The 26884-nt window shown below is 41.7% G+C and overlaps 1 protein-coding gene across 4 annotated transcripts in view; it reads left to right on the top strand.

The window, feature by feature from the left end:
- pnpla7a (patatin-like phospholipase domain containing 7a) overlaps positions 1–26884 on the top strand; it is a 112148-nt gene that overhangs the window by 46260 nt on the left and 39004 nt on the right. For all 4 annotated transcript variants that reach the window (XM_061966461.1, XM_061966464.1, XM_061966463.1 and 1 more), the window contains exons 23-30: positions 889–952; positions 1021–1189; positions 8116–8298; positions 8374–8492; positions 11082–11238; positions 18308–18424; positions 18523–18592; positions 25354–25470. In XM_061966461.1, the coding sequence (XP_061822445.1) occupies positions 889–952; positions 1021–1189; positions 8116–8298; positions 8374–8492; positions 11082–11238; positions 18308–18424; positions 18523–18592; positions 25354–25470 (996 nt within the window). The remainder of the gene's footprint in view (positions 1–888; positions 953–1020; positions 1190–8115; positions 8299–8373; positions 8493–11081; positions 11239–18307; positions 18425–18522; positions 18593–25353; positions 25471–26884) is intronic.

The following is a 26884-nucleotide window of genomic DNA, read 5'->3' as shown; positions in this document are numbered from 1 at the left end:
TATATCTCCCCCTTTACATCAACAATTCATCATCATCCTCTTAAAAACCTCTAAAGGCTTAGTGGCCACATGCGTGGACAGCACCTTTTAGCTCTTATTTCCAAAATTGTGTACACTACTGATTTGGGGTCTTATGGCCGCTTATGTGGACACTTATACTGCCATCTGGTGGTGTCAGAAGAATATAACATACAATGAAATTTGGGGGGAAAAAGTGTAAAAATAAGAATTAGCATGAAGTACACGTTTGTGTACTTATGGACTAAGTACATCATATCAAAAGATAATTCTTAGTTTTTATTCTAATTAGGGTCCAATAAGCCCAAATAGCAAAAAAAAAAGAAAAAAAAGAAGCATGTAAACAAACAACTTGGGCCTTAAGAGGTAAAGGGTTAAAAAAAATTAGCGTCTTTTCGTGTCTTTCTTGCCATCTCCGGGTCTAAGTTGGATGTCAAAGTTGACCAGCTTGTGGGTTTATGTCCACAACCTTCTACTATCCAGGTGAAAGGCATGATTTATCATCTAGCATTAACTCTCATCAACACAGAGGCCATGCAGCAGCTCGATATGTTAATATAGCAGCATAAGCTAGTTAGCTCTTTGTGATCACGGCGCCGCTAAAAGTAGTTCCTCGGCTTTAGCTCTAATACTTGATTACTATTCAGGTCACGACACATAAATGGAGTATTGTTGGCGCTTTTTTGGATGTTTTTTAGAGGGCTTTATGGGCGCAATAATGTCTGCATTGTTAGCCACCCCTTACTTGCTGTATTTTACGACTTAGAATGCATAAAAAAAAGTTTTTGTCTTTATTAAGGATTGTGAACGATAGACAGAATTCTAAACAAAAAGCAGTTCCTTGTTAATTTTGAAGGCTGTCACTTCCAGGTCCCACTCTTCTCTTGACGAGCGACACCATCAAGCAGCGCCTGGGAGCTGCAGCGCTCGACAGGTACGGCAGCACGCGGACACGCCGTGGCCCGCAGGACCGACACAGCCTGTCGTCTTCTTCCCTCGCAGCGTTCACGAGTACCGTCTGTCCAGCTGGTTGGGCCAGCAGGAGGACATCCATCGCATCGTTCTGTACCAGACGGACTACACGCTGACCCCCTGGACGCAGCGCTGCATCCGCCAGGCCGACTGCATCATCATCGTGGGCCTGGGCGAGCAGGACCCCGCTGTTGGAGAGGTAGGGCCTCGTTCCTGTGAGAACCCTGCGTGCGACTGAAGCAGTAAGGAGGGCGGTTAGTGAATTTATGGCCGCCACATAATTTTAATTGGCCTGGAAATATTATGTTGATTAATTAATTAATACATCAATTTTATGTTATCTAATAATGCAACAAATATTTTATTATGTTAATGATTGTACAGTAAAAAAAAACAGTGGGACCTTTTATTTTTTTTCCATTTACAGTAATATATTGTAAAATTCTAAAAATATATTGTAAAATATAAAAGCATGTAGAATTTCCGATAAAAAAAAAAGAAAAAAGTCAATTTTATTGTATAAAACATTGGTACTGTTTTTTTTTTTTCCGTTTTACAGTAACAAAAAACCCTAAAACTGGCCGCTTAATCACCAGAATGTTACCGTAAAAAAACATAAGAGCAATCATAGATTTTACGGTTTAAAAAAAACAGTAACTGTCAGCACATTTATCAGAATTTTACTGTAAAAGACATAGTTAATGTCTTTTTCCATTTACGGTGAGTCAGTGCAAAAACGACTGTGGATTTTACAATTTAAAAAAGAATAAAAATGGGCAGCTCAGTCGCCAGAATTTGACCATAACAACAGTGGTACTGGTTTTTCTATTTACAGTAATACACAGTAAAAAAAAAAACTATCGTAAATTTTACGGTCGAAAAAACAAACTGGCAGCTGAGTTACCAGAATTTTATCAGAAAAAACATTGGTACTGTTTTTTTCTATTTACAGTAACACACTGTAATAATATAATTGTAGGTTTTACGGTTTAAAAAACAACAAAAACTGGCCGCTTAATCACCAAAATGTTACTGTAAAAAACAGTGTTACTGTTTTTTTTTACATTTACTGTTATACACTGTAAAAAGAGCAATCCTAGATTTTACGGTTTTAAAGAAAAAACAATAACTTTCAGCACACTCACCAGAATTTTACCGTAAAAGACATTGTTTTTTTTCCATTTACAGTAATATTTCGTAAAATTATAAAAATATATTGTAAAATATAAAAGCATGTAGAATTTACGATAAAAAAACAAAAAAAACCTGTCAATTTTATTGTATAAAACATTGGTACGTTTTTTTTTCTATTTACAGTAACACACTGTAAAGATATAATTTGTAGATTTTTACGGTTAAAAAAACCCTAAAACTGGACGCTTAATCACCAGAATGTTACCGTAAAAAACAGTGTTTTTTTCCATTTACAGTTATACACTGTAAAAAGAGCAATCATAGATTTTACGGTTTAAAAAAAACAATAACTGTCAGCACATTTACCAGAATTTTACTGTAAAAGACATTGTTAATGTCTAGTGCAAAAACAACTGTGGATTTTACGATTAAAAAAAGAACAAATATGGGCAGCTCAATCGCCAGAATTTAACTATAAAAACAGTGGTACTGCTTTTTCTATTAACAGTAATACACAGTAAAAAAAACTTAAATTTTACGGTCGAAAAAACAAACTGGCAGCTGAGTTACCAGAATTTTATCAGAAAAAACATTGTTACTGTTTTTTTCGATTTACAGTAACACACTGTAATATTATAATTGTAGGTTTTACGGTTAAAAACAAAACAAAACTGGCCGCTTAATCACCAGAATGTTACCGTAAAAAACAGTATTTTTCCATTTCCTGTTATACACTGAAAAAAGAGCAATCCTAGATTTTACGGTTTTAAAAAACACCTGTCAGCTCAGTCGCCAGAATTTTACCATCAAAATAGTGGTCCTGCTTCTTCTATTTACAGTAACACACTGTAAAAATATAATTGTAGGTTTTACGGTTTAAAAAAAACAAAAACTGGCCGCTTAATCACCAGAATGTTACCGTAAAAAACAGTTGTTTTTTTTCCAGTTATACACTGTAAAAAGAGCAATCATAAATTTTACGGTTTAAATAAAAAACAATAACTGTCAGCACACTCACCAGAATTTTACTGTAAAAGACAGTTTTTTTCCATTTACAGTCAGTCGGTGTAAAAAGAACTGTGGATTTTACGATAAAAAAATAACAAAGATCGCTCAATCGCCAGAATTTAACTATAAAAACAGTTGTACTGCTTTATCTATTTACAGTGGGGCGGTATAGCTTGGTTGGTAGAGCGGCCGTGCCAGCAACTTGAGGGTTCCAGGTTCGATCCCCGCTTCCGCCATCCTAGTCACTGCCATTGTGTCCTTGGGCAAGCCACTTTACCCACCTGCTCCCAGTGCCACCCACACTGCTTTAAATGTAACTTAGATATTGGGTTTCACTATGTAAAGTGCTTTGAGTCACTAGAGAAAAAGTGCTATATAAATATAATTCACTTCACTAATACACAGTAAAAAATAATTGTCGATTTTACGTTTTAAAAAAGCAAAAACTGGCTGCGTAGTCACCAGAATTTTACCGTAAAAATGTTTTTTTACGCTGTGAAAAGAGCATTCTTAGATTTTAGGGTTAAAAAAACATAACTGTCAGCACAGCAAAACAGTGTTAGTTTTTCCCATTTACAGTTTGACACTGTAAAAAGAACTACTGTAGATTTTAAGGTAAAATTTTGCCATTTCATTTATTGCAAAATGTGCATATTTTTCTTACAGTGTATGTAAAAAAAGGCTAGAGATGTGCGATAATATCGGCAGTCCGATAAATGCTTTAAAAATGTAATATCGGAAATTATCGGTATCGGTTTCAAAAAGTAAAATGTATGACTTTTTAAAACGCCGCTGTACGGAGTGGTACACGGATGTAGGGAGAAGTACAGAGCAGTTGCATCTCCCAGTCATACTTGCCAACCCTCCCCATTTTCCCGGTAGACTCCCGAATTTCAGTGCCCCTTCCGAAAATCTCCCGGGGCAACCATTCTCCCGATTTCCACCCAGACAACAATATTGGGGGCGTGCCTTAAAGGCACTGCCTTTGCGTGCCGGCCCAATCACAGAATATCTACGGCTTTTCACACACACACAAGTGAATGCAAGGCATACTTGGTCAACAGCCATACAGGTCACACTGAGGGGGGCCGTATGAACAACTTTAACACGGTTACAAATATGCGCCACACTGTGAACCCACACCAAACAAGAATGACAAACACATTTCGGGAGAACATCCGCACCGTAACACAACAGAACAAATACCCAGAACCCCTTGCAGCACTAACTCTTCCGGGACGCTACAAAATACCCCGCCCCCCCCAACCCCGCCCACCTCAACCTCCTCATGCTCTCTCAGGGAGAGCATGTCCCAAATTCCAAGCTGCTGTTTTGAGGCATGTTAAAAAAAAAAAAAGCACTTTGTGACTTCAATAATAAATATGGCAGTGCCATGTTGGCATTTTTTTTTCCATAACTTGAGTTGATTTATTTTGGAAAACCTTGTTACATTGTTTAATGCAGGGGTGCTAACACTTTTCTGCAGGCGAGCTACTTTTCCATTGATCAAGTCGTGGGGATCTACCTCATTCATATATATAATTTATATTTACTTATTTATGAAATATATGTTTTTGTTAACAAGTTAAAGGTGTTTAATGATAATGCAAGCATGTTTAACACATATAGTTAATATTGTTAATACATTAAAGGTGTTTAATGATAATACAAGTATGTTTAATACATATAGTTAATATTGTTAACAAGTTAAAGGTGTTTAAAGATAATGCAAGCATGTTTAACACATATAGTTAATATTGTTAAAGGTGGTTACAAATAATACAAGCATGTTTAACACAAATAGTTAATATTGTTAACAACTTAAAGGTGGTTAAAGATAACACAAGCATGTTTAACACATATAGTTAATATTGTTAACAACTTAAAGGTGGTTAAAGATAATACAAGCATGTTTAACACATATAGTTAATATTGTTAACAAGTTAAAGGTGTTTAAAGATAATTCAAGCATGTTTAACACATATAGATTCCTTTCTTTCATGAAGACAAGAATATAAGTTGGTGTATTACCTGATTCTGATGACTTGCATTGATTATGCAGTGGTGCTGATAACGTCCGCATTTTCGAATGGAGGAGAAAAAAAGTCCTCCTTTCTGTCCAATACCACATGAAAGTGGTTGGTTTTTGGCATCTTATTTGTCCAGCTTCCGTACTCCTTTGTATACACTTTACAAGAAATACATTGTCGGCAAACTCTGTAGCTTGCTAGCTTGTGCACGCCAGCTTTCTGAGACTCTTATGTGCAGTCGGTCTTTGGAGTTTTGACGACAGGTACGGCGCCAGAGTCTGTTGAAATAAAGTGTTTCTCGCCTTCCAGTCGGTAATTTTAATGAGCTGGCAGCAGCCAGCGTCATCTCAGAAGACCCTCGGGTGCCGTGAATGTCAATCAAGTGACGAAAGTGACGTCATAGTGAAGATTTATGATCGCTCGTTTTTAGGACTATTTTTTTAATGCCTTGCTGGTGATCGACTGACACACCCTCCGAGATCGACCGGTAGATCGCGATCGACGTAATGAGCACCCCTGGTTTAATGCATCCAGCGGGGCATCACAACAAAATTAGGCATAATAATGTGTTCATTCCACGACTGTATATAAAGTTAAAGTTAAAGTACCAATGATTGTCACACACACACTAGGTGTGGCGAAATTATTCTCTGCATTTGACCCATCACCCTTGATCACCCCCTGGGAGGTGAGGGGAGCAGTGGGCAGCAGCGGTGGCTGCGCCCGGGAATCATTTTGGTGATTTAACCCCCAATTCCAACCCTTGATGCTGAGTGCCAAGCAGGGAGGTAATGGGTCCCATTTTTTTATAGTCTTTGGTATGACTCGGCCGGGATTTGAACTCCCAACCTACCGATCTCAGGACGGACACTCTAACCACTAGGCCACTGAGTAGGTATCGGTATCGCTTGATATCGGAATCGGTAATTAAGAGTTGGACAATATCGGAATATCGGATATCGGCAAAAAAGCCATTATCGGACATCTCTAAGAAAGGCACAATAATCACATGCATAGCTAGTTGCGACAGTCTTTCACTGTCGGGGTTCCATGGACCACCAAGGACTGACATGACTGCAAGCAGCTTTGACTTCGTTTATTTTTTCAAATAATACTCAGTCGCAGGTCGGGTCGCTTTTCAGCTCATTCCTCCTCCACTGCTCGCTCTTCGGTCCGCTTTTCAGTCGGCCGCGTCTTCGTCTGCCTCTTGCTCTCTGTCTCTTGCGCGCTGCATGTGCTGCTGGCTCTCCAACTCCCTCTGCTGCCCCGTCGTTCTCGGCTGCCGCGCTTTTACACACTTGGAGGAGATTATATAATTGTGCCCAGGTGGGCGATCCACGCACCTGATACTTATTACGGCGTCGATCCCGGCGTGCCCTGCCTAGCTGTTGGTCTGCGGGCCACGCCTCCCCAGACTAATTTTGTAACAATATCATGAAGTAAATCCTACATTTGTATTATTATATATATTATTAAATGTTACTCTGATGGTCATGTGACCCTCAATGAAAACCACTTCAACACCCCTGATGTATGTGAGCAGGTAATACTGCATCATTTGGACTTCACACGCTTTAAAAACTACTCCAGACCCACTGTACTGGGTCCTCGTTTTGGATTTGGCAAAGTACGGCAGACGTTTGCTGATGCTGTGGAAAAACGACGATAGAAACGTTGTGAAAGGGTCCATGTTTGACAGCGGGTACTTGTAAGGGTGCTATAAAGGACGCGGGCAGGAAGTGCACGCCTGGCAGATGGAGGAGTAATTGCTTTCTCCGCGGGCGCAGTGGGCAAACTGGAATGGAGGAACGGGTCCACCTTTTTAGGAGTGATCAATATTTGCTCAGGGTTTGATCTTTTGGAGCATACGCACACACACAACCTGACACATGCAATTACAGGCAGCACCTGTTTTCTTCTCTGCAGTGCTTTTAATTGCAAACAATCATTATTCCACACGCGTCACTACGTTGCACTACAAGACCACTTGAGAGACGTGTGAACCCTGCTTGTCTTCTACACGGTGTTGTGGTGAAATCTAAGCTGAAGCATGCACAAAACCCAAAACCAGTGAAGTTGTCACGTTGTGTAAATGGTAAATAAAAACTAAATAATTTGCAAATCCTTTTCAACTTATATTCAATTGAATAGACTGCAAAGACAAGATATTTAATGTTCGAACTGGAAAACTTTATTTATTTTTTGCAAATATTAGCTCATTCGGAATTTGATGCTTGCGACATGTTTCAAAAAAGCTGGCACAGGTGGCAAAAAAGACTGAGAAAGTTTAGGAATGCTCATCAAACACTTTTTTTGTCACTGCAGTTGTGTCCTTGGGCAAGAATTAAACTTCAAAAAAGGGTCATTAGAATAATACACAAATCGTGCTACTATGAACATACCAATAAGTATATATATAATGTAGTAACAGACACCTTCATAACAATATGTACAATATACATACTGCAAGTATATATATAATGTAGTAACAGACACCTTCATAGCAATATGTAATATGTACAATATACACACTGCAAGTATACATATAATGTAGTAACAGACACCTTCATAACAGTATGTAATATGTACAATATACACACTGCAAGTATATATATAATGTAGTAACAGACACCTTCATAACGATATGTAATATGTACAATATACACACTGCACGTATATATATATAATGTAGTAGCAGACACTTTCATAACAATATGTAATATGTACAATATACACACTGCAAGTATATATATATATAATGTAGTAACAGACACTTTCATAACAATAGGTAATATGTTTTATAATAATTGTGAATGTTAGGCAGAATTCAAACAAAAAGTTTAGTTCCCCTTCAAAGTAGCGACAAAGAATGCGATGATTAAAAAAGGTCAGATACTAAATCTGAGTGTAATTAAGGAGTAGTTATTCTGTGCTGTGGTGCTCTCCCCTGCAGCTGGAGCGCATGCTGGAAGGAAGTGCGGTGCGCGCCCAGAAGCAACTGGTGCTGCTGCACAAAGAAGACGGCCCCCGGCCCAAGGGCACCGTGGACTGGCTCAACATGCGCAGCTGGATCTCCAGACACCTGCATCTGGCCTGCCCTCGCAGGGTCTTCTCCAAGAGGAGCCTGCCCAAGCTGGTGCGTGTGGAAGCACTCGGGTCTTTGACCGTGGTCACGTCCTCTTGACCGTCTGTCTGCCTTGTGTCTGCCCAGTTGGAGTTGTACCAGCGCGTCTTTGAAAAGCCAGCAGATCGACACTCGGACTTCTCCAGGCTGGCACGAGTCCTCACTGGGAACGCCATCGCCCTCGTCCTGGGTGGAGGCGGGGCCAGGTAGCGCTCACCCTTTCTGCATGTTTGGCCACTAAAGTTGCTGTTGAGGGTTGCTGGGACGAATCCAGCCTGCGCCGTCCTAGTCACTGCAGTTGTGTCCTTGGGCAAGGCACTTCACCCACCTTGCTCCTAGTCTATATGTAGGAATGTTTGGCGTATGATTATGAACGTTTGGTGTATGCATGTTTGGTGTATGCATGTTTGGTGTATGCATGTTTGGTGTATGCATGGTTGGTGTATGCATGGTTGGTGTATGCATGTTGGGTGTATGCATGTTGGGTGTATGCATGTTGGGTGTATGCATGTTGGGTGTATGCATGTTGGGTGTATGCATGGTTGGTGTATGCATGGTTGGTGTATGCATGGTTGGTGTATGCATGGTTGGTGTATGCATGTTGGGTGTATGCATGGTTGGTGTATGCATGGTTGGTGTATGCATGTTGGGTGTAATGCATGTTGGGTGTATGCATGTTGGGTGTATGCATGTTTGGTGCATGCATGTTTGGTGCATGCATGGTTGGTGCATGCATGTTGGGTGTATGCATGTTTGGTGTATGCATGGTAGGGTGTATGCATGGTAGGGTGTATGCATGGTTGGTGTATGCATGGTTGGTGTATGCATGGTTGGTGCAAGCATGGTTGGTGCATGCATGTTTGGTGTATGCATGTTGGGTGTATGCATGGTAGGGTGTATGCATGGTTGGTGTATGCATGGTTGGGTGTATGCATGGTTGGTGTATGCATGGTTGGTGTATGCATGGTTTGGTGTATGCATGGTTGGGTGTATGCATGGTTGGTGTATGCATGGTTGGTGTATGCATGGTTGGTGTATGCATGGTTGGTGTATGCATGGTTGGTGTATGCATGTTGGGTGTATGCATGGTTGGTGTATGCATGGTTGGTGTATGCATGTTTGGTGTATGCATGTTGGGTGTATGAATGTTTAGTGTATGCATGGTTGGTGTATGCATGTTGGGTGTATGCATGTTGGGTGTATGCATGTTGGGTGTATGCATGTTGGGTGTATGCATGTTGGGTGTATGCATGTTGGGTGTATGCATGGTTGGTGTATGCAAGTTGGGTGTATGCATGTTGGGTGTATGCATGTTGGGTGTATGCATGTTGGGTGTATGCATAATGGGTGTATGCATGTTGGGTGTATGCATGGTTGGTGTATGCATGTTTGGTGTATGCATGTTGGGTGTATGAATGTTTAGTGTATGCATGGTTGGTGTATGCATGGTTGGTGTATGCATGTTGGGTGTATGCATGTTGGGTGTATGCATGTTGGGTGTATGCATGTTGGGTGTATGCATGGTTGGTGTATGCATGTTGGGTGTATGCATGTTGGGTGTATGCATGTTTGGTGTATGCATGTTGGGTGTATGCATGTTGGGTGTATGCATGTTGGGTGTATGCATAATGGGTGTATGCATGTTGGGTGTATGCATGTTGGGTGTATGCATGGTTGGTGTATGCATGGTTGGTGTATGCATGTTGGGTGTATGCATGTTGGGTGTATGCATGTTGGGTGTATGCATGGTTGGTGTATGCATGGTTGGGTGTATGCATGGTTGGGTGTATGCATGGTTGGTGTATGCATGGTTGGGTGTATGCATGGTTGGGTGTATGCATGGTTGGGTGTATGCATGGTTGGTGTATGCATGTTGGGTGTATGCATGTTGGGTGTAATGCATGTTGGGTGTATGCATGGTTGGTGCATGCATGTTTGGTATATGCATGTTTGGTGTGTGAATATTTGGTGTATGCATGTTTGGTGTGTGAATATTTGGTAGCGGTCAGAGAGACCATGTTTCTGTCAGTGTTGGCTTACTACCATCAAGGAGTGAATGGTGAATGACTTGTCACAGTAACACATTTTGAGTCGATAAAATAATAATAATTAGAGATGTCCGATAATGGCTTTTTTGCCGATATCCGATATTGTCCAACTCTTAATTACCAATATCAACCGATACCGATATATACAGTTGTGGAATTAACACATTATGCCTAATTTTGTTGTGATGCCCCGCCGGGTCTTTGTTCTGTTGTATTTGTGTTGTGTTACGGTGCGGATATTCTCCCGAAATGTGTTTGTCATTCCTGTTTGGTGTGGGTTCACAGTGTGGCACATATTTGTAACAGTGTTAAAGTTGTTTATACGGCCACCCTCCGTGTGACCTGTATGGCTGTTGACCAAGTATGCCTTGCATTCACTTGTGTGTGTGAAAAGCCGTAGATATGTGATTGGGCCGGCACGCAAAGGCAGTGCCTTTTAAGGTTTTTTGGCGCTCTGTACTTCTCCCTACGTCCGTGTACCACTCCGTAAAAAAGTCATACATTTTACTTTTTGAAACCGATGCCGATCATTTCCGATATTACATTTTAAAGCATTTATCGGCCGAAAATATCGGCAGTCCGATATTATCGGACATCTCAAGTAATAAAGATAATGGCAAGTAGAAACATTTATTTTAGAATGTTTTTAATACGATCACTCGTTTAAATCAAACAAACTAATCGATAGCTTGTAATAATGACAGATGAACTATTTATCTTCTTTCCATGTGTTCTCCTCTGATGAAGAGGTTGTTCCCAGGTGGGCATCGTGCGAGCCCTCTGCGAAGCCGGCATCCCGGTCGACCTCATCGGAGGCACGTCCATCGGCTCCCTGCTGGGGGCGCTCTACGCCGAGGAGCGCAGCCACAGCCGCATGAGGGTGAGGGCACGAGAATGGGCCATGGTGAGTTTTGTTTGCGCCTTACGTCATGTGATAATCCCACGAGGGAGGTGTGTTTTCAACATGGCGTGTGAAAATAATCATTTACCATACATCTTTGTTCCTGCAATGTACGCTATTTGTTCCCTCGCCACTTTCACTGCTGTTTATAGTACCATCCAGTACTTTGGCATTTGAAGTTCTATTCTTAAAGGGGAACATTATCACAATTTGAGAAGGGTTAAAACCATTAAAAATCAGTTCCCAGTGGCTTATTTTATTTTTCGAAGTTTTTTTCAAAATTTTACCCATCACGCAATATCCCTAAAAAAAGCTTCAAAGTGCCTGATTTTAACCATCGTTATATACACCCGTCCATTTTCCTGTGACGTCACATAGTGATGCCAACACAAACAAACATGGCGGAAAAAACAGCAAGATATAGCGACATTAGCTCGGATTCAGACTCGGATTTCAGCGGCTTAAGCGATTCAACAGATTACGCATGTATTGAAACGGATGGTTGTAGTGTGGAGGCAGGTAGCGAAAACCAAATTGAAGAAGAAACTGAAGCTATTGAGCCATATCTGTTTGAACCGTATGCAAGCGAAACCGACGAAAACGACACGACAGCCAGCGACACGGGAGAAAGCGAGGACGAATTCGGCGATCGCCTTCTAACCAACGATTGGTATGTGTTTGTTTGGCATTAAAGGAAACTAACAACTATGAACTAGGTTTATAGCATATGAAATACATTTGGCAACAACATGCACTTTGAGAGTGCAGACAGCCCAGTTTCATCAATGAATATATTCTGTAGACATACCCTCATCCGCTATCTTTTCCTGAAAGCTGATCTGTCCAGTCCAATTGGAAATGCATCTGCTTTGAGTGTCGCAGGATATCCACACATTCTTGCCATCTCTGTCGTAGCATAGCTTTTGTCGGTAAAGTGTGCGGAACAAACGTCCAATTTCTTGCCACTTTCGCATCTTTGGGCCACTGGTGCAACTTGAATCCGTCCCTGTTGGTGTTGTTACACCCTCCGACAACACACCGACGAGGCATGATGTCTCCAAGGTACAGAAAACAGTTGAAAAAACGGAAAATAACAGAGCTGATTTGACTCGGTGTTTGAGAAAATGGCGGATTGCTTCCCGATGTGACGTCATCGCTCCGAGAGCGAATATTAGAAAGGCGTTTAATTTGCCAAAATTCACCCATTTAGAGTTCGGAAATCGGTTAAAAAAATATATGGTCTTTTTTCTGCAACATCAAGATATATATTGACGCTTACATAGGTCTGGTGATAATGTTCCCCTTTAAAAGGTTTTAGAGCATTTTTTACTGCCTGTGACACATTCTAAAGGCTAATTAAGTGTCCTGAATTAGAACATTTCATGAAAAAAAACAAAAGAAATCCCCCTGAAATGAGAAGTGAAGTGAATTACATTTATATAGCGCTTTTTCTCAAGTGACTCAAAGCGCTTTACATAGTGAAACCCAATATCTAAGTTACATTTAAACCAGTGTGGGTGGCACTGGGAGCAGTTGGGTAAAGTGTCTTGCCCAAGGACACAACGGCAGTGACTAGGATGGCGGAAGCAAGGATCGAACCTGGAACCTTCAAGTTGCTGGCACGGCCGCTCTACCAACCGAGCTATTTCACTCCTGAAAATCAACATGGCGATAACCTGTGCGTCTTACTTTATAAGGTCTAGGGATGTATCGATAAACTGTATTCTGATCAACCGTTTAAAATTAAAATGATCGTAGAAACTTGATTGATTGCACTCACGGACCGGTGACGATGCTCATTTACTTGGGATGCAAGCCTGAAAAGAAGTTCCTCAGTCTAATTTGAGTTTATAATGTATATTTTCTACTGGATCTACTTTCTATTTTATGCTGACCTTTTTTTTTTTTTCTGCAGCTGTTACATATACTGTAATATTGTACATGGTAATTGGAATTTGTTATACATTATATATTTTATATACAAATATAATATAATATCAGTATATATTATATACTGTATATACAAACCCCGTTTCCATATGAGTTGGGAAATTGTGTTAGATGTAAATATAAACGGAATACAATGATTTGCAAATCCTTTTCAACCCATTTTCAATTGAATATGCTACAAAGACAAGAGATTTGATGTTCAAACTCATAAACTTTATTTATTTTTTTGCAAATAATAAGGAACTTAGAATTTCATGGCTGCAACACGTGCCAAAGTAGTTGGGAAAGGGCATGTTCACCACTGTGTTACATCACCTTTTCTTTTAACAACGCTCAATAAACGATTGGGAACTGAGGAAACTAATTGTTGAAGCTTTTAAAGTGGAATTATTTCCCATTCTTGTTTTATGTCGAGCTTCAGTCGTTCAACAGTCCGCTGTCGTATTTTACGCTTCATAATGCGCCACACATTTTCGATGGGAGACAGGTCTGGACTGCAGGCGGGCCAGGAAAGTACCCGCACTCTTTTTTTTTTTACGAAGCCACGCTGTTGTAACACGTGCTGAATGTGGCTTGGCACTGTCTTGCTGAAATAAGCAGGGGCGTCCATGAAAAAGACGGCGCTTAGATGGCAGCATATGTTGTTCCAAAACCTGTATGTACCTTTCAGCATTAATGGTGCCTTTACAGATCAATCAATCAATCAATGTTTATTTATATAGCCCTAAATCACAAGTGTCTCAAAGGGCTGCACAAGCCACAACGACATCTTCGGTACAGAGCCCACATAAGGGCAAGGAAAAACTCACCCCAGTGGGACGTCGATGTGAATGACTATGAGAAACCTTGGAGAGGACCGCATATGTGTCCCCTCTAGGGGAGACCGAATGCAATGGATGTCGAGTGGGTCTGACATAATATTGTGAGAGTCCAGTCCATAGTGGATCCAACATACACAGATGTGTAAGTTACCCATGCCTTGGGCACTAATGCACCCCCATACCATCACAGATGCTGGCTTTTCCATTTTGCGTCGATAACAGTCTGGATGGTTCACTTCCCCTTTGGTCCGGATGACACGATGTCGAATATTTCCAAAAACAATTTGAAATGTGGACTCGTCAGACCACAGAACACTTTTCCACTTTGCATGAGTCCATCTTAGATGATCTCGGGCCCAGAGAAGCCGGCTGCGTTTCTGGGTGTTGTTGATAAATGGCTTTCGCTTTGCATAGTAGAGCTGTAACTTGCACTTACAGATGTAGCGACCAACTGTATTTAGTGACAGGAGTTTTCTGAAGTGTTCCTGAGCCCATGTGGTGATATCCTTTAGAGATTGATGTCGGTTTTTTGATACAGTGCCGTCTGAGGGATCGAAGGTCACGGTCACTCAATGTTGGTTTCCGGCCGTGCCGCTTACGTGGAGTGATTTCTCCAGATTCTCTGAACCTTTTGATGATATTATGGACCGTAGATGGTGAAATCCCTAAATTTCTTGCAATTGCACTTTGAGAAACGTTGTTCTTAAACTGTTTGACTATTTGCTCACGCAGTTGTGGACAAAAGGGTGTGCCTCGCCCCATCCTTTCTTGTGAAAGACTGAGCATTTTTTGGTAAGCTGTTCTTATACCCAATCATGGCACCCACCTGTTCCCAATTAGCCTGCACACCTGTGGGATGTTCCAAATAAGTGTTTGATGAGCATTCCTCAACTTTCTCAGTATTTATTGCCACCTTTCCCAACTTCTTTGTCACGTGTTGCTGGCATCAAATTTTAAAGTTAATGATTATTTGCAAAAAAAAAAAATAAAGTTTATGAGTTTGAACATCAAATATGTTGTCTTTGTAGCATATTCAACTGAATATGGGTTGAAAAGGATTTGCAAATCATTGTATTCCGTTTACATTTACATCTAACACAATTTCCCAACTCATATGGAAACGGGGTTTGTATAATTTGTAAATATTACATATGTTATTGTGGAGGTTTCCCTCTTGTGGTGGGTTCTCCTGGCCGACAGATCTTCGGGAGCACAGTATACAGTTTGAATCAAGTCTTTTATTTTTCATAAACACCCGGGGGTGGCTTGCTTTCCAGCAATATGTGTTCGTCTCAGGGCGTGTGTCTCTCTCTGGCTCCAACTCCAACAACGTCTCTCGTCCCGGCTGCTGCTAATAAGGGCGACAGGTGATTAGATAACAAGCCCCAGCTGGGCAATCTACTCACCTGCCGCTGACTTCGAGGCCGGTCCTTACACACACCGCTCCGCGGCAGGCCCGCAGGCCACGCCCCCCTCCACAGTTATATTTTATATTGCTACTGTGGTACATTTTTAGTCTACTTTATACCTGCATTATCCTTTCCATCCTTTGTAACTGAGCTACTGTGTGGAACAATTTCCCTTGTGGATCAATAAAGTTTATCTAAGTCTAAACCGGTATCAACACATTGCTGTCTGAGCAGCTAAGATATGCAAAAGTTCAGTCAATACTGTGAATTTGCGTGACTTCACATAAACCGGATGTGGTGCACTTAAAATTTTCCAAATGAAGAAGTGAAACATAAATAAAAATAATATGGCTCCTAAGTAGCCAGAACAACATTATTATGTAACATATTTGTTTGTGCAACCAACCTTGCTTCCATCCTCCACCTTTCTTCCCACAAAGAAGAAAAATATATACCGGTACATCAAACGTTTTACCATAAATCGAAAAGTTTGTATAGTGAAACAAGTTTCTCCATAAGAAACAATGTAAATATGAATAATTGGTTCCAGCCTCGACAAAAGTCCATATTGTAGTAAAGTTTGTACACTTTGAAGACCGTATAAAGTACTGTATGTCAAACAAACATAACAAGGATCAACTGTCTCTTTATTAACAAGCCAAAACAACAACAAAGACAAGCTGAACTGTCCTGTCATCATCGGCGGTCACTCGAACGAGTATGACGATCCTCCTGGTAGGGGGGTATCCCTTTATGGAGGATGCCTGTGCGTGACTTAGTTTAACGTGGGGAGACTGGTGCACAGACAGTCCCCACACGATCCTTGACATGACATCCTTGGCATGGAGTCCAAGACGACTGGGGACCCTTTTCTGCTGCAGCCTTCTTCCGCCGTCGCAGCCGTTGTGGTAGTTCTTAAATCTACCGTCTTCCGCCTGCTCCGCCGTTGAGGTCTTCACCGTATCCCTGGCTAGGGGGCAGTCAGGTACTAGGCCTTTGCCAAGGGCCACCTGGGGTAACAGTCGTAAAGGGGTTAACCTCCTAGTGCCATAAGACCCCTTAGGGGAGCCTCCACTGCCGGATGCACTTTAACGTCATGCTCAGGACACTGAACTGGCCTGTATATGCTGCTTTGCCAACATGGGCACACAAGACAAAAGTCCCTCTGGTGCCCTCACAAGTGATCAGAAATCACAAAAATCCCTAACTTTAAAACAAAAATATTGTGATGGAAAACATTTATGCACATTTGCATGTCTATTATATTACTGTGTAGAAAGCATAATCTGTGACCTTGTCCTGAAAGTAACACCTCCGGTTAACAGGGCCCCATTGTCTAACGGACGGTGCTTCCCAGACTACTTGTTGTGTCATATGCTCTCTTCCCCTCCCTAACTAAGTTGAGTTAAAGTTAAAGTACCAATGATTGTCACACACACACTAGGTGTGGTGAAATTTGTCCTCTGCATTTGACCCATCCCCTTGTTCACCATCTGGGAGGTGAGGGGAGCAGTGGGCAGCAGCAGTGCCGCGCCCGGGAATCATTTTTGGTGATTTAACCCCCAATTCCAACCTTTGATGCTGAGTGCCAAGCAGGGAGGTAATGGGTCCCATTTTTATAGTCTTTGGTATGACTCGGCCGGGGTTTGAACTCACAACCTACCGATCTCAGGGCGGACACTCTAACCACTAGTCCACTGAGTAGGTCAACAAGGATCAACTGTCTCTTTATTAACAAGCCAAAACAACAACAAAGACAAGCTAAACTGGCCTGTATGTGCTGCTTTGCCAACATGGGCACACACACAAAAGTCCCTCTGGTGCCCTCACAAGTGATCAGAAATCACAAAAAGCCCTAACTTTAAAACAAAAATATTGTGATGGAAAACATTTATGCACATTTGCATGTCTACTACAAACTGCAATATTACTGTGTAGGAAGCATAATCTGTGACCTTGTCCTGAAAGTAACACCTCCGTTTAACAGGGCCCCATTGTCTAACGGACGGTGCTTCCCAGACTACTTGTTGTGTCATATGCTCTCTTCCCCTCCCTAACTAAGTTAAGTTAAAGTTAAAGTACCAATGATTGTCACACACACACTAGCTGTGGTGAAATGTGTCCTCTGCATTTGACCCATCCCCTTGTTCACCCCCTGGGAGGTGAGGGGACTGTGTGACCTTGTCCTGAAAGTAACACTTCCAGTTAACAGGGCCCCATTGTCATCCAGTACTTGCTACGAGTGTGACCTGGGCTTTTTGAACTGCTCGAGCTTTCCAAATACAATCTAAGAAAGACAATTTTTTGTTTGACTACTTGATTAGAAAATTTCCAATACAATTTTGCTACAATAATAAATATTTTAAAAAGTCAAATCCACTTACATTATCGGCAAAGGTGAAACGCATGTGTGTGCGCGCTCTTGGAGGAGGCGCCGCTGAACTATAGGCCAAAAAAAGTCAGTTCTCATCACAATCAAAAACTTGTGGTGGCCTCCTCAATCACTTCAATAAGCAGAAAATGGCTGAATCAAGTGTTTGTAAAGAGAGACATATATATCTGCTTCTTTGGCTTTGCGAGTGCATCTTAAATTGTGTCCTGAACGCACCGTCTCTGTCTTTGGTGCAGACATTTTACTAGAATCTCTCATCCTCTGCGAGGAAGGATTGGACTACATAAAAAAACAAGACAGACTGTTTTTTTTTCATGCAGAGGGCATCTTTATGCATGTAGTGAAAGTATAGTAAAAAAAAACGAGAGTAATCGCTGGTGTGCATCTGGTGGGAGAAATAAAATTGCCATAAACAATCTGTAAGATCCTGCATGGCCTTAAATGAAAGTGGTGATTGCCAGGAGGAAGACATCCTTCATGTCCACTCCCTCTGCCTACAGGAAATGACTTCGGTGTTTAAGAAGGTTCTGGACTTAACATACCCGGTCACCTCCATGTTCTCTGGCGCCGCCTTCAACTCCAGCATCAGCAACGTCTTCAAAAGCAAGCAGATTGAGGTGAGTCGAGGGGGCAAAACAAACCGGATGAGTCATGGGTGTTTTTCACTCCTTGTCATTTGATAAAATTGTTTTTGTGCGCTTGTTTATGCACGCAGGACCTCTGGATCCCATATTTCAACATCACGGCCGACATCAGCGCCTCTGCAATGCGAGTCCACACCGACGGTAGGTGATAGGTGGTTTGTTTGTTTGTTTGTTTTTCTAAGAGACGACAGCGCGTCTGTTGGAGCATCACGTTTGTCCAAGGGAGGCCTTGATTTGCACACAACCCTTCTGTAAGAGTGGAACACACAGGTCTAGGTCAGGGGTGTCCTAACTAGGGGTGTCCCGATCCAGGTTTTTGCACTTCCGATCCAATACCGATATTGTTTTTGCATTTCCGATCCGATACCGATACTGGCCTATCCGAGCATGTATTAAAGTTTAAAGTTATTTAGCCTACTTAGTTGTCAGAATCATGTTGAAAAGGGTTTTAGTACTCTTGATAACAACTAGCCAGCTTGAATTAGGGGAGTTTGAATAATACACAATGGTTGGTAACAAGAAACTGACCTGTTTATTCAAGGATAAACACAAAATAGACAAAATTATACATGACAAACAGAAATGGCATCATTGAACTAGGGCTGGGCGATATGGCCTTTTTTTAATATTGCGATATTTTAAGGCCATATTGCGATACACGATATATATCTCGATATTTTGCCTTAGCCTTGAATGAACACTTGATGCATATAATCACAGCAGTATGATGATTCTATGTGTTTTGATTGATTGAGACTTTTTTTAGTAGGTTGCACAGTGAAGTACATATTCTGTACAATTGACCACTAAATGGTAACACCCCAATAAGTTTTTCAACTTGTTTAAGTCGGGGTCCACTTAAATTGATTCATGATACAGATATATACTATCAGATATATACTATCATCATAATACAGTCATCACACAAGATAATCACATTGAATTATTTACATTATTTATAATCCAGTGTGTGGAGGGGGGCGCCTGATGTAAGTGTCAAAAAGACAGCCAAAAGAGTTTGATATGAGAATAAATCTAAAGTTAAAATATAGGGTAGAAATGCACCCATTTGCAGGAAATGTAGTCTTGATTTTCAACATTTTCTTTCAAGGCTTGCATGTCTACATTAAAACATTCTTCTTCATACTGCATTAATACATGCTACTTTTAAACTTTCATGCAGAGAAGGAAATCACAACTAAAAAAATCACTAATTTTTTCATACGGTGTTGATCTGGAAGTTTTTGCCTCGGCATTTTGATGGTGTGGGCGTGTGGCACCGAATGGAGATAAGCGTCTCGACAGACGTCACAATATTTGAACAATGATGACGAAAACTGTTTTCTCTGTCGTGTCCGTGTGTCGAAGATTGTTATGCGCTTATTTTTTTATTTGATTTTGTGCGTGGCATAGATTTGCTATGCGCAGAGGACGCTTAAACAGTGCGCAATTGCACAGGCGAGCACCTTAGAGTGAGCGTTGCTCGCACGGCTGCGCTAGCATCACAGCTAACGTTAGCCATGCTGCTACCTCTCTGCTCGGGGAGGACATATACGTATGTGACGTATGACGTGACAGTATGTGACGTATGACGTGACAGTATGTGACGTATGACGTGACAGTATGTGACGTATGACGTGACAGTATGTGACATATGACGTGACAGTATGTGACGTGTGTAAGAAGGTGCACTTGCTGTCTGTGAGAGGGAGACACAGGAAAGAGTGAGAAGAGCCTGTCGTGTAATGCCAGCAGCTAAAAGCAACTGCGTGAGAATTCACAGACCTGTGGTGGATGTGTTGAAGGTGTGTTGGAAAATGCGGAACGGAAATTACGGAGCAGCAGAAAAGTGGAATGTATTTAAATCGGTGCGTTGGAAAACACGGACCGGAGTTTTTTTTAAAACTGGATCTGGATCGGCATTTTCCCATGCCTTGCCGATACGCAATTTTTGGCAAATATCGGCAGCCGATCCGATCCAAATATTGGATCGGGACATCCCTACACTATATATACCGTATTTTTCGGTCTATAAGTCGCAGTTTTTTTCATAGTTTGGCCGGGGGTGCGACTTATACTCAGGAGCGACTTATGTGTGAAATTAACACATTAGCGTAAAATATCAAATAATATTATTTATCTCATTCACGTAAGAGACTAGACGTATAAGATTTCATGGGATTTACCGATTAGGAGTGACAGATTGTTTGGTAAACGTATAGCATGTTCTATATCATGGGTGTCAAACTCCATGTAATTTCACTTGGCCCTTGAAGCGATATCAAATTAACACTAGAGCTGGCCCGCCGATTATATACATCGGCGGTGCCGCGGTAAAACCACATTCACTGCTAATCCTCATACTTACCAACCCATCCCGAGAGACTCCCAAATTTCAGTGCCCCTCCCGAAAATCGTCACGTCCACTTTTCATCCAGTCCAACGAGTGCTGGCCCAGTCACACAATATGTGCGGCTTCTGTACGCACATACAAGTGAATGCAAAGCATACTTGATCAACAGCGATACAGGTTACACTGAGGGTGGCCGTAAAAACAACTTTAACACTGTTAGAAATATACGCCACAATGTGAACCCACACCAAACAAGAATGACAAACACATTTTGGGAGAACATCTGCACCGTAACATAACAGAACAAATACCCAGAACCCTTTGCAGCACTAACTCTTCCGGGACGCTACAAGGTGTGTGTGTGTGTGTGTGTGGGGGGTGTATTTTGTAGCGTCCCGGAAGCGTTAGGGCTGCAAAGGGTTCTGGGTATTTGTTCTGTTGTGTTACGGTGCGATTGTTCTCCTGAAATGTGTTTGTCATTCTTGTTTGGGGTGGGTTCACATTGTGGCGTATATTTGTAACATTGTTAAAGTTGTTTATACGGCCACCCTCAGTGTAACCTGTATCGCTGTTGATCAAGTATGCGTTGCATTCACGTGTGTGTGGGTACAGAAGCCGCACATATCTTGTGCGGCTGGGCCGGCACGTTGTTAGAATGGATGAAAAGCAGACGTGACGACAGCTCGTAGAGGACGTTAAAGGCAGTACCTTTAAGGCATGCCCCCAAGACTGGGGTTGAGGTGGGAGGGTTAGCGGGGGGTGTATATTGTAGCGTCCCAGAAGAGTTAGTGCTGCAAGGGGTTCTGGGTATTTGTTCTGTTGTGTTTATGTTGTGTTACGGTGCGGATGTTCACCCGAAAAGTGTTTGTCATTCTTGTTTTGTGTGGGTTCACAGTGTGGCGCATATTTGTATCAGTTTTAAAGTTATTTATACGGCCACCCTCAGTGTGACCTGTATGGCTGTTGACCAAGTATGCTTTGCATTCACTTACGTGTGTGTGAAAAGCCGTAGATATTATGTGACTGGGCCGGCACGTAAAGGCAGTGCCTTTTAAGGTTTATTGGCGCTCTGTACCTCTCCCTACTTTTTGAAACCGATACCGATAATTTTGAAACTGATACCGATAATTTCCGATATTACATTTTAAAAGCATTTATCGGCCGATAATATTGGCAGTCCGATATTATCGGACATCTAGTTTTATATTGTAGTTTCTTCAAAAAAGCCACCCTTTGCTCTGATTACTGCATTGCTCACTCTTGGCATTCTCTCGATGAGCTTCAAGCACACCTGTGAAGTGAAAACCATTTCAGGTGACTACCTCTTGAAGCTCATCGAGAGAACGTGATGCTTGTTTAAACATGGACACAACCTGTTAGAATAATTGTTTCTAAATTATCACAAAAACTTTGTATTACATTGAGGGTCTGGTGAGAAGACGAAAGCTGTCTTTGAAACCTACCAAGAGTAAGGCTCGTAAAACTCCACTGTGTAGGGGGAAAGCAAGATGGTGTTTCTGTTTTCTCTCATGTATGGTAATCAACAGAAATACATTGTTCTAACCCAAGGACTTCAAAGCGGAGAGATGGCAGGATCTGCCCAATTTCCAGACGAACTCTTTTTGAAGTATTTTATGGACCTCTTTTTGAAGTATTTTACGAACTCTTTTAGAACTATTTTTTGGACCTCTTTTTGAACTGATCTTTTCTGTGAATTGTTTACGACCTTTTCTGTGAACTTTTTGCGACCTTTGTTCTAAGATATTGTTCTAACCCAAGGACTTCAAAGTGGAGAGATGGCAGGATCTGCCCAATTTCCAGACGAACTCTTTTTGAAGTATTTTATGGACCTCTTTTTGAAGTATTTTACGAACTCTTTTTGAACTATTTTACGGACCTCTTTTGAACTGATCTTTTCTGTGAATTGTTTACGACCTTTTCTGTGAACTTTTTGCGACCTTTGTCCTTTGGAAACAGCGGTGGCCATGTGGTCGGGGAGGGTCCAAAATAAAAGGAGGAGGCGTGCAATCTTTTGGCAGAGCGTGCTGAGATACTGTTCAAGGGTACAATGTACAGACGACTTTCCTCAATAATGAGTCCAAATTGAATTCTGTCTCTGTTTAATTATTTGCCTCTTGTCTTGTTTAATAGATGTCATCAGTGTTTGAACCTGACACAACCTCTCTTTGACACTGTCATTTGTTTTCAACCGTTGTTGGTTTTGGTTGTTGGTCTGCCTGTGTCTGCATCGGCGGGGACCGCTTGCTCCGGTGATGATTCAGAACGCAGGGGCGGGCGGCGAATGCCTTTTGATCTTGTTAGGAAAAGCCCACCTGCGGGGCTTTGCTGCTAACTTGTCTTCCGGTGTCACTTTTCTTTTTCCATTTCTTCTCTGCATTGCAACAGGCCCATAATAATAATAAGAACAAATAGATGATTTTTGGTTTAGAATGTTATATGTGTGAATAATAGCTGTCGATATGGCGACATCATTGTAACTGTTGTTGCGTTTTGGACCAGTTGTTCCTCCCAGGGAATTCAAGTCACAAGTCGCTCCCAAGCTCTTTACGACACTTAAAGCTGAGTTGAAAAACCACCAGAGACAGAATAGGTATTTTGTAATATATTTGCAACGCTTTGCATATATATACAGGTAAAAGCCAGTAAATTAGAATATTTTGAAAAACTTGATTTATTTCAGTAATTGCATTCAAAAGGTGTAACTTGTACATTATATTTATTCATTGCACACAGACTGATGCATTCAAATGTTTATTTCATTTAATTTTGATGATTTGAAGTGGCAACAAATGAAAATCCAAAATTCCGTGTGTCACAAAATTAGAATATTACTTAAGGCTAATACAAAAAAGGGATTTTTAGAAATGTTGGCCAACTGAAAAGTATGAAAATGAAAAATATGAGCATGTACAATACTCAATACTTGGTTGGAGCTCCTTTTGCCTCAATTACTGCGTTAATGCGGCGTGGCATGGAGTCGATGAGTTTCTGGCACTGCTCAGGTGTTATGAGAGCCCAGGTTGCTCTGATAGTGGCCTTCAACTCTTCTGCGTTTTTGGGTCTGGCATTCTGCATCTTCCTTTTCACAATACCCCACAGATTTTCTATGGGGCTAAGGTCAGGGGAGTTGGCGGGCCAATTTAGAACAGAAATACCATGGTCCGTAAACCAGGCACGGGTAGATTTTGCGCTGTGTGCAGGCGCCAAGTCCTGTTGGAACTTGAAATCTCCATCTCCATAGAGCAGGTCAGCAGCAGGAAGCATGAAGTGCTCTAAAACTTGCTGGTAGACGGCTGCGTTGACCCTGGATCTCAGGAAACAGAGTGGACCGACACCAGCAGATGACATGGCACCCCAAACTATCACCCAACCATGCAAATTTTGCATTTCCTTTGGAAATCGAGGTCCCAGAGTCTGGAGGAAGACAGGAGAGGCACAGGATCCACGTTGCCTGAGGTCTAGTGTAAAGTTTCCACCATCAGTGATGGTTTGGGGTGCCATGTCATCTGCTGGTGTCGGTCCACTCTGTTTCCTGAGATCCAGGGTCTACGCAGCCGTCTACCAGCAAGTTTTAGAGCACTTCATGCTTCCTGCTGCTGACCTGCTCTATGGAGATGGAGATTTCAAGTTTCAACAGGACTTGGCGCCTGCACACAGCGCAAAATCTACCCGTGCCTGGTTTACGGACCATGGTATTTCTGTTCTAAATTGGCCCGCCAACTCCCCTGACCTTAGCCCCATAGAAAATCTGTGGGGTATTGTGAAAAGGAAGACGCAGAATGCCAGACCCAAAAACGCAGAAGAGTTGAAGGCCACTATCAGAGCAACCTGGGCTCTCATAACACCTGAGCAGTGCCAGAAACTCATCGACTCCATGCCACGCCGCATTAACGTAGTAATTGAGGCAAAAGGAGCTCCAACCAAGTATTGAGTATTGTACATGCTCATATTTTTCATTTTCATACTTTTCAGTTGGCCAACATTTCTAAAAATCCCTTTTTTGTATTAGCCTTAAGTAATATTCTAATTTTGTGACACACGGAATTTTGGATTTTCATTTGTTGCCACTTCAAATCATCAAAATTAAATGAAATAAACATTTGAATGCATCAGTCTGTGTGCAATGAATAAATATAATGTACAAGTTACACCTTTTGAATGCAATTACTGAAATAAATCAAGTTTTTCAAAATATTCTAATTTACTGGCTTTTACCTGTATATACATTTAGACCAGTCCAGTATAGAACATTCTATCGCGCCGCCAAGATGGTCTGTCCTCCCGACAAAAACCCTTTCCCCTCTTAAATCTCTCTAGTCAAAACACATGCACATTATCTCTCTTTCTTACATTCCAAAGCTTCAAGGTTAACACACACAGTTTACTTGCAGACAAACAGAAAGAGAACAAATGGAAAAACACGAGCTGTTTTCAAATATGACTATGAAATAAAAGAAGTAACACTTAAATTCGGATATATGTAAATATCTGCCTCCGACACTGTTAAAATACCTGTTTTCTCTTTCAGGTTCTCTATGGCGATACGTACGTGCCAGCATGTCACTATCAGGGTACCTGCCTCCTCTCTGTGACCCCAAAGATGGACACCTTCTAATGGATGGAGGCTACATCAACAACCTGCCAGGTAAATCCATTATTATTATTATTATTATTATTATTATTAATGGGGATGCAGAGCACAGCAAAGGGCCCCATTGAAACTGATGTTTGTTGACGTTTCTCTTTACATTTGGACGCCTTTAAAAATTTACTGTTTGGTATTTAAAAAGTGGCTCTTCAGCGCCCCCTTTTGAAATAAGTAAAAATGTGCCCCTCCCGTATCATCGTGGAAACAGCTGGAGACGTCTATCATAACACATGTAAAAGTCTCAAAAACAGGAAGTCGGTCATTTTTAGGCCAAAAACCGGGTGAGCCGCTGTTGAAATGAGAGATACCAGACAGATGGGCGATGATACATATGGAAGGAATCTTGCCTACCACGTAGGATGTGGGCGTGGCATGGCATGGCGCCAAAGTTTTCATATGATGATTAGACACGAAACGTTAATAACTTGACTCCACTGATTCAGATCTTGATCATTTTTGGTAGAAAGGATGATGATGCCAGATGGGCACCTATCTGTACCCATTCATGGTGGGCGGAGCCTGGCAGCGAAAGCCGCTCCTCGCCATCACTGATCAAACTGTCAATATTTCACCTAAGGTGATTGGATCTCCTTCCAGACTGACATGGGTCTGACCATGACTAGATGTTGATATCCAAACCAATATCGCCCCCTTGTGGTGAAAAGGTATACTAGTCATATCTTCCTTCCACATGCGGCAATCTTCCTGAAATTCTTTATGGTGGGTACTGCATTCGGTGGGACGCTACTGAATAACTGCTTTTGCACCAATATTGCCCCCTTGTGGTGGAAAATGGTAACGGTCATAACTTCTTTCCACATGCTCCGATCTTCCTGAAATTTCTTATGGTGGGTCGGTGCGTTAGGTGGGACGCTACTGCAAGACCGCCTTTGCACCAATATTGACCTCTTGTGGTGAAAAAGTATAACAGTCATAACTTCCTTCCACATGCGCCAAATTTCCCAGAAATGTTTTATGTTGGGTCTGTGCATTCGGTGGGACGCTACTGCATGACTGTCTTTGCACCAATATCGCCGCCTTGTGGTGAAAAGGTATAACAGTCATAACTTCATTCCACATGCTCCAATCTTCCTGAAACTGTTTTATGGTGGGTTCAGTAGCATCGCACCGAATGCACTACCCGGTGCACATTCGGTGGGACGCTACTGAATAACTGCTTTGCACCAATATCGCCCCCTTGTGGTGAAAAGGTATAACAGTCATAACTTCCTTCCACATGTTCCAATCTTCCTGAAACTGTTTTATGGTGGGTAGTGCATTCGGTGCGATGCTACTGAATGACCGCCTTTGCACCAATATCGCCCCCTTGTGGTGAAAAGGTATAACAGGCATAACATCCTTCCACATGCTTCAATCTTCCTGAAATGTTTTATGGTGGGTAGTGCATTTG

The sequence above is a fragment of the Nerophis lumbriciformis genome, linkage group LG11 (genome assembly GCF_033978685.3).
Source record: "Nerophis lumbriciformis linkage group LG11, RoL_Nlum_v2.1, whole genome shotgun sequence".
NCBI lineage: Eukaryota > Metazoa > Chordata > Actinopteri > Syngnathiformes > Syngnathidae > Nerophis > Nerophis lumbriciformis.
Note: the sequence above shows the minus strand (reverse complement) of the source record. Positions and strands in the feature narration are given on the sequence as shown.